Source organism: Hypomesus transpacificus, chromosome 13 (assembly GCF_021917145.1).
Source record: "Hypomesus transpacificus isolate Combined female chromosome 13, fHypTra1, whole genome shotgun sequence".
NCBI classification, from domain to species: Eukaryota; Metazoa; Chordata; class Actinopteri; order Osmeriformes; family Osmeridae; genus Hypomesus; species Hypomesus transpacificus.
In genome coordinates this window covers 12,892,316-12,901,066 of record NC_061072.1, presented here as the reverse complement: position 1 = coordinate 12,901,066, position 8,751 = coordinate 12,892,316, and the positions used below count along the sequence as shown (strand labels likewise).

Genomic DNA, 8,751 nt, shown 5'->3' with positions numbered 1-8,751 from the left:
CTCAAAAAGAAAACACAAGACCTTTATGTGTGTGCGTGTGACAGACAGCCTTTTCAAAGCTGCCGTCTGATGGACCTGGATTAAAAATCAAGCCCAATCTGCTTCCTTCTCTGCATTCACAAATGGCTTTTATATAACACTTCACACACTAGACTAACACAAAACACCCCAAGCTGACCACAACTGTGGGCCTCTGAACCCAACAAACTGTACTCCATATAACCTCATCAGACCTATGTGGCAACACAACCAACAGAATTTTAACATTCCTTTTTACCTGGTTGGCTGCAGAACAGTCCTACCTATCTTCATGTGCAGTAAAGAACAGGAACAGTCAATAAAGTATTGATCTGTATTAGTACTAAACTCCGGTGTACAATTATAAATGTAAACATTGTTGTCTGACTGTTTTACTTCACTTATGGGGACTGTATGCCCTCTTGTGACGAATGTTGGTATGACTATTCCAATAACCAATCAAAGTGGAGATGACTTTCCTGTGATCAGAATGTAACCTCACTGAGAGCTGAAGTGTTGTCCGACTTTCTTGTAAGTGTCTCACATGTACTATCACAAGTAGAATGTGTAATGTTTCTAATACTTTGTTTTATATGTTCTTTGATAACATTTACAGAGTTGGAGTGACTACAGTGAAGACCTACAATTATAATTGGAGTGAGTCTCCCAATGACCATGATCAGAGGTGAAGGGATTTTCTTAATGACCAGTCAGAAATGTGATGCAGCATGTGTTGCACTAATATGTGGGAATCAAAGATACATTTGATGATTCAACAATGAATAATTTAAAAAAAATTGCTTTCACAGTTTATGTTAGGAAAGTTTTTTCATAATATATTAACACATAACACATTTCATCTATATTATATGTGCAACTTTGTATTCAAAGTTTCTATAAGTAAACCCACTCACACACAATGTACCAAAAGAGATAACATGACAGGCCATTTGATTTGACATATTTTATTTTGATCATGAAAGACAATCAAAGACCAGGAAAACATCAGAGAACACAAATACCAACATGTCAGTCCTGTAGAGAAGAGCTCAGATGGACTAAACATCTAAGGACAGGTAGAAAAATCGCTCATAAGTTACAACTGAAGGAAAAATGAGTGTTGAAGTTGGGGATAATACATTCCTCTATTCCAAAGCAAGTCATAAACATATCCAGAGAAGCGTGTGGACAGTGCTGGCCTCCCAGAGCACAGCATCTGATGCTGCACAACCCTGAAACTACCTCAACAGCCCAGCAGGAAATACAGAACTATGTAAAAACTCCCCCTGTCAGCAGAAACCAGCCACAACATCTCATCTTGGAGACATTTTAGCAGACATGGGGGGGGGGGATGGTGGGGGCTGGGACTGAATCCCCTTTGGTTGTGTTTGGCTTCATGTTGTCTGGAGACCATGTGAGACCAGGTCTCTTGTAATGCCCATGCAAAACCCAGACATGAGGGCCGCGCCACCTGGGAAAAGGTTCAGAATACAGAGAATACACAGGAAACATCTAGGTAGGAAAGAATACTGTACAAACAAAAATAGCTTTGTATAAACATTAAAACCTTTACTATATATATCTATATATCAATATAACCTTTGTATACTGTAATATTTTGGTCTTTAGTCAAGAGATATAAAGTGATAAGTTATTTTCCTCCATGATGCGAGGGGGGAGGGGGGGTGAATGGTACTGGTGCTGGTTGCCCTTGGAGCGGGGGGTGGGGGGGGGGGGGGGGGGTGAACAAGAGCACGTCTGAAGATGATCAGGCCCTGAAACACATTAATGTAATGTCTCCATTTCTCCATTTACATTCAGCCCACCCTCCTCCACCTCCTGCTGTCTCCACAGAGAGCGCTGAAGGAAGGATGAGATGTCACCTCACCCTCACCCGGCACCCAGGGAATCAACATGAACTGCCACTCTGGTGGTGTCCTTACACGCTCCTTGGTGTGTTCTTTTCCCAGGCAGCAGTTACTGTGCAGACTGGCCCTGATACCTGTTACATTCATCTCAGGGGGGCAGACGCACCACGGTGCTACACAAGCAAGTCATGCATGAGAAACCGTACACATAACTACCGCATGAGGATTATTTTAAAAGTTTGGGTGTCGGAACACAATAAAAAATATATCGAAACATGCCAGATTATACGTACAGAAATGAATGAAGTAATAATTACACAAATGTTGCAATAATAATACGTACAAATCCTAGTAGTTACCATTGTTAACATGGGTGTATGGTCACGACATACTGAAGCAGGGCTGGTGTGGAATCACATTAACACTGAGACAGCTAGGAGACCCAACTGTGAGGCTGGATCCCTCATGGAGACGACAGCTGTGTGTTGAGCCCTCCTGACAGCCCAGTCCAGTGTCCCCCATGCAGACAGCAGGATCGCAGGGCTCCCAGGGCCACTTCACACATGTCTGCAAATTATTGCGTAGCACTCTTGACGTTTCGGTTTAGCACTGTAACTAATTCAACTTGAAATTGAAACAGCCTTCGTTATACCTTCGTAACACTGTCAATAACCCTGGCATCGCGTGACATTAGGGTGACATTCGGGTGACAGACTTCCTGGTATTCTTTGATAGGACAATAACAGAAGATGCTGACCAATAGGAGTCAAAGAATCAAACACAGTTCTAAGGGAAACAATGGCTGCTGTGAGGTACAGCTGTGTCTATGAACATAGTCTCTGGGTACGGAGCAGTTCTGTGGTGGATAACAAGGTGTGTTCCACACTCAAGAATGAAAAGGGCTAGTACAGTGTTGGCTAAAGGGCCACCAATGAGATGTGGGAGTGAGCCATTCTGTGTCAGTGTGTGTGTGTGTGTCCTACAGGGGTCCAAGCTGGGCCTGGTACTTGTGCAGGATGTTCCTGGTGCGTCCCAGCTCTTTCCTCAGTTCTGCCACTTCCTGTCGGAGGGCCGAGTTCTCCTTCTCCAAGAAACCGGCCCGGATGGCGATCTGGTTCTCCTTCAGGCGCCGCGCATCACGTGACCGCTTGGCTGCCACGTTGTTCTTTCTGCGCCGAACCCAATACTTGTCATCCTGCTCAAGAGAGAAAGAGAGGAGGCCCCAAGTTAAACAGGGAAATGTTTTTTGGTTTTAACTGTTAGGGTTACCCGTTAAGAAACGGTCACTAAACATCAGACCACGTATACATTGAGCATAATACAAATGAGTTCAACAGAGTTTGTCACGTACGTAGTTCAAGCACAGTTCGCTAAAGGGTGCCTATAATTATATAATTTGTGTAATTTCTCCAGCATGACTGAGAGCCAAACTGTGACAACGTTTATTTGAGGTTGAATACATTTTTTTATAGGTCCTTAGTGTTTTTCTTCTCCTTAGTGGTTATCCAACAACCAAGCGGTTCTCTCTTCTCTGTAAAGAAGTGCTATGGATGCCATTTCATATCCCATAGAGAACAGACACTACTGTAATCTCTGGTGTCTGTCTGAGTGATGTTTAAAGCTTTAGTCAAGTGTTCCTTCCACACGACTGGAGCACAATACCTACACGGTGTCATAATTTCTTTCCATAGTTGAAATAGCTGACAGGTGTTTTGTGTGAATAGGCAATGACAAGACAGGTCGTTTTCTAGAAGCCTATAACTCTGTGTATGTGTGTGTCCTTGTCTGTCTGTCTTTAGATTGTCTGCGACATCAGTTTCCAGCCAATTGGCTATGAGTTTGAGCCATAGAAATAAACACATTTAAAAAACACTGTAAAAAAAAATACAAATCTGCTCCTCACACACATGTACATGCACATACACACACGCAAACACACACATCTAACTTTGTTTAACCAGTTCCAAATTACCTTCATGTCGTTTGGCATGAAGATCTTGCGGGCCTTCTTGATCATGGGCTGGGGCTTCAGCTCCTCGGCAGAGAACTTGCGTTTCCTCGGGTCAAACATCTCCTGGCCGGGAACACTGGACAGTGCAAGGTCCGCAGGGTCAGGCTCGTATCCCGTAGCAACCTCGATGGACTCGGGGTCAATGGGGCTGGGGGTGTTCCTGGCTGAGGACATGGCTGGAAGACGGAGAAGAATGGGTCATTAGTAATTATAATAAAACAAACACATTTTGAAGTGTCTGAATTGAGACAGTGTTAAAGTATGGAAGTTGAGTATTAAAGTAATTGTCATTGATGGTAGTGAGGATGGAGTCAGGTGGCTGAGAGGTTAAGGAATTGGGTTAGTAATCAGATGGTTGCTGAATCGATTCCCGTCCATGCCAAATTACATTGTGTCCTTGGGCAAGGCACTTCACCCTACTTTCCTTGGGGATATGTCCCTGTACTTACTGTAAATCGCTCTGGATAAGAGTATCTGCTAAATGTAATGAGGACAGTGTGTGCAGTGACTTATTTACTCCACCAGGGAGCAGCAAAGGTAGAGCTAATAACTTCTTGCAGTCAATTTTCCAACTAAATCCATTATTTAAGATGGATATCTTAAGTGTTCCTACTTTCGCAGGTGCACACTGCCAGCCTTTAGCCTTTAGTGATTACACACTGACTATCAATTCTACACTGACAGTCTCCACCTTCAAGTAAGTTAATTGAGAACCACAGGGATCTCAGACAGAGTAGAACCACCATATCTCATATTAATGAGAACCCGAAATGTTGCCCTACTGGAGGTCCTACCCAAACCAACCTGAAATTCACCTCAATCAATTCACTAATCATTTCACTTCATTACTCCTATTTCTTTTGGTCTTTCCATCTCTTCAACCTCCCAATCATAATCAGTTTATTTTCCCATATATTGTTTCAGCTTATCTCCACCTTTCACCCTCTCTCTCCTCATCCGTCTATTTCTCTTTCTCCATTCTCCTTCCCCCATCCTTCTCTTCCCATTCCTTTCTTCATGTCTGTCAATCTCTCCCATCCTTCCATTTCTCTTTGTTTCTCTCCCCATCCCTCTCTTCCCCCCTCTCTCTCACTCTCTCAACATGCCTCTCTTCATCTCTGGCCCTCTCCCATCCGTCCCTTTCTCTCTCGCTCTGTAACCCTAACCCTCTCTAACCCTAACCTCTCGGACACTAACCGTACCCCTGGCCCCATCAACAGGTACTGTTGGCATTTGAAAGATAGTGAGCAGCTGCTAGGAATGGCCCTGGTCCAAAACCCTTGACGATGCACCACTGCTTTAGGACATCCTGCTTCTATAGCAACGGTGCCATGGTGACAACAATCCCACGCCATTTCCAACACGTCCGTCTGACTGTGCTAGTGATCCACCCACGCTGCTTCTTTAACAGCACAGCAGCTCATCTATTCAGAGGACACGCACCGAAAATGAAAACACACTTTCATCATTTTGACTCATTGTCTCTTTATCAGGAAACATGTGAGACCCCTGCTGTTCAGAAGACAGAAAACAGAGTGCGTGACTGGAGAAGCAGCCTGTCTGGCATCCGCACTCAGTCAATCAGCAACATTACAACAGCAATGATCACATGGCTACATTAGAGAGAAACTGTGTGGGTGATTAACAAATAGGGAGATGGAAGTGTGTGTGTGTGTGTGTGTGTGTGAGTGCACTCCTGTTTTTCAGGAGAGGAAAGGGGAAAGTGAGAGGAAATGAGAGAAAAGGAGAAGTATAAGGCTAAGGTAAGAGAGCGCTGAGTGCTAGCGAGATGGAGAGAAGAGAGTCAGAACAGAGGATCAGTTTAGCTGGGGCAGGTGTGCAGGACAGTGGGCAGCAGGTCAGCTGGGCAGCAGGTCAGCTGGCCCCAAACATGACCCATGCTGATGTCCTTGTGAGACACACGCAAGACTGGCTGCAGTGTATGCTGAGCATGCGGGCGTGAGTGTATCTGTGTGTGTAACTAGATCAGACTGTATTCATGTTCCTCAGGGGTATAGTCAATGTGCTGGACTTGCAGGGCATGTTTCCTAAGGTAGCAGGTGGTGAAGGGAGAGACTGGAGAGAGAAAAGCTGCTCAGTGGATTGAAACTCCAAAGCAAAACACACACACTTTTCTTCCACATATAAACACACTTGGTCACCACTACTATCCTCCTATCCGGTCACCCCCTTTGTGTCATAATGACACAAAACATGGTTTGTGACCAGTGAAACTGTGATAACACAACAGGTCTAACAACACAACTGATTGATACACCATGTTCTATAACTCCCTGCATATCATCAAATATCTTTCATCTTGGGTAGCATATGTATAATATCTACAACCTCAAGATCTTGATCTTCTAGACAGAAAATCTCTACACAAATGTGTTTAGTATGGGCAAGTGCATCATATTGCTCATATAATTCTTTGTATACAGTATTACGTGTCGTTTTTGACATGTTTTTTCAGAACAAAAAATGTCCATTGTGAATGTGGTTGGTGGATATTTGGAATGTGCCACTTCCCACTAGAACATCTATTAAGTTCTGCTTCACATGTGTTCATGTCTAGAATGTTCAGAATGTTCTGTTTCGATATTGAAATTTGATTGGAATTTGATGTTTTCCTAGAACCTTGAACAGTATTGTCTTGGTTCAACTACGTGTTCCCTCTCTTTGAGGTGTTGCCCAGAGGAACGAGGAGGGAGGGACGGGTTTATCGAGCGTTCCGCGGATAATGAAATACAAACACAGACATCCCATAATATCCTCCTCGGGATTACAGTGATTCTTCCAGTGAATGCAGAGCCTCGGCAGGGTCACCAAGCCTGTGTTGACAGAGGGGCCGGTGAGGGCTGGTCACTCCTCTGAGGGCAGAGCTAGAGCACAGGCTGACCTGAGGTCAGACCTAATGCAGAAGCACATTCAAGAGCAGGCCTCTACTTCACTCTCACTCTCACACACACACACATGCAACCACCCCACCCACACACACACACACAACCACACACCTTCATAACATGTGTCGTGGTGTTATATTTCAGACCTATTCCTCAATCTACACAGTTCAGCAGCCAGCTCATTAGCATTGCAATCTAAGGGTGAACTCTCAGCCAACACCAGACTAGAGCACTGTTCAGACGCAATTTGAATGCTTATGTGTGCGTGTCTATGGTGTGTGTGTGTGTGTTTGTGTTACCTGCAGTTGCGGAGCCACTTAGGCAGTTTTGGGGAACCATGCTTGTATGTACGGACGACGTAGTTGCCCGGTTGCTAAGGTCCATCACCGAGGTGGCCGGGGCTTGGGCCATTATTGGCGTCTGGTGTTGGGCCTGTGACTGATGCTGCTGCTGGTGGTGGTGGTGGGCGGGACTGGAAGGGATGCCGTTCTCTGACAGGAACTCCTCCAGGTCCATGTACTCCAACTGGAAGTTGTCTCCATCATAGGGAAGCGTCTTGTCCCAAAGAGTAGGACCCAGGAAGGCAGACTGCGGGGCGTTCCTTTCCTCCTCCAGACTTTTCTCCTTCTCCCTCTCTTTCCCAAACCCTGTAGCACCAAGCAGGAGAAGGACTGTGTCACACAACAGTAACAAACTGCACATCACTTCTCACATTCAGCACATATGGCTGCTGGTTAGACATGCACTAGTTATTTCATGGAGTATGATGTGACTATGATGTTATGTGTTATTGGCTTAAAGTTGGCTCTGGACTTTAAACAAATCTGTGCCTGTCTCCATAATATGACTTTGTTATAGTTATATGGTTATAACACTATTATATTGTTATTCTTTAAACCCACATTTACTATCAAGGCCCATGGATAAATGCATTGTTCCAACTTAACAGTCTTAAAGTCAATGTTGAAATGTTGAACTACCATCAATCAAAAGATATTCACAGACTCACATCTTAACTGGCTGTAGGTTATCTAGAATACATAAGCCCAACTACTAGTAATATGGAGAGGTTCAACTGAAATATTCATAACTTTTTTCTGCAAACTTGACTGGAGGGAAGGAAGAGATTGGAGAGTAGGGGAGAGAGTGGGAAGAAGTCCTGATCTGATCAATTTTAGAGGCACCCTCGCAAACTGAGCGCGCCTGCATTGTTTACAATTCTTTCAAATCAGCCTTGTCTCAGTAAAATATATGAAGACTGTCTCTCAGTTGATCACATCCGTGGATTTAAGCAAGTCAAGGTGGTCAATAATGTGAATGTAACATAATAAAAGTAGGATACAAATGTATTCTAGCTCAATATGTGCGCAAAGACAACCAGCATTTATTTTATTTACCTTCATTCTGAAGCGGCAGCTTCATCGGGTTTTCTAGCAGAGACTTGAGAACGCCTTGGGTCGACGAAGGCAGAAAACTTGGATTTCCCGGGAGCTGTCTGGACATTTTCTCTGTCAAGTCTTCGACCGTCAAAAGTCACCAAACCTGCAGCTTTGAACCGTTCGATTGATATGATAAACAAATATTTATTGCACACAAGTAGAAACAGTGGAAACTAAATTATTAGCAAAAATGTCGAGCGCAGCTGTAAAGTTTCGTCTATACCACTGTCTTCTGATAGCGTGCAAAGCTGGCTTCAGTGCCACTGGTGATTCTAAACTAGTACTGCAGAAGACAGAGAGCCCGGTTCACCGAGTCCATGTGTGAGAACGGAGGTTTGTGACGTCAAACCTTGAGAGGCAGGTCAACACACTGTGTGCACGCTTGTGTGTAGCCTACTGTATGTGTGTGTGTGTGTGTGTGTGTGTGTGTGTGTGTGTGTGTGTGTGTGTGTGTGTGTGTGTGTGTGCGTGTGCGTGAGACAGACAGACAGACAGACAGACACACAGAC

General features: G+C 44.3%; 1 protein-coding gene across 2 annotated transcripts; it reads right to left on the bottom strand.

The window, feature by feature from the left end:
• Positions 1–967: 967 nt before the first annotated feature.
• On the bottom strand, positions 968–8,665 carry hlfb (HLF transcription factor, PAR bZIP family member b). 2 transcript variants are annotated; one of them, XM_047032538.1, is made up of 4 exons: positions 8,201–8,665; positions 7,103–7,450; positions 3,859–4,073; positions 968–3,084 (listed from the first exon to the last, which is right to left on the bottom strand). In XM_047032538.1, the coding sequence occupies exons 1-4, from the start codon at positions 8,304–8,306 to the stop codon at positions 2,866–2,868; spliced, it is 888 nt and encodes a 295-aa protein (XP_046888494.1). In that variant the 5' UTR covers positions 8,307–8,665; the 3' UTR covers positions 968–2,865. The 2 variants fall into 2 exon arrangements, with proteins under 2 accessions (XP_046888494.1, XP_046888495.1); XM_047032539.1 differs by having other exon boundaries at positions 968–3,081.
• Positions 8,666–8,751: the final 86 nt, after the last annotated feature.

What these genes read in the sequence shown, in the direction of transcription:
- hlfb (XM_047032538.1), bottom strand. Translation starts at nt 8,306, where the DNA reads ATGTCCAGACAGCTCCCGGGAAATCCAAGTTTTCTGCCTTCGTCGACC. An exon ending in AAGTGGCTCCGCAACTGCAG is followed by an intron (nt 4,074 to 7,102) that starts GTAACACAAACA and finishes TCCGTCTTCCAG; the next exon opens with CCATGTCCTCAGCCAGGAAC. An exon ending in TCATGCCAAACGACATGAAG is followed by an intron (nt 3,085 to 3,858) that starts GTAATTTGGAAC and finishes TTCTCTCTTGAG; the next exon opens with CAGGATGACAAGTATTGGGT.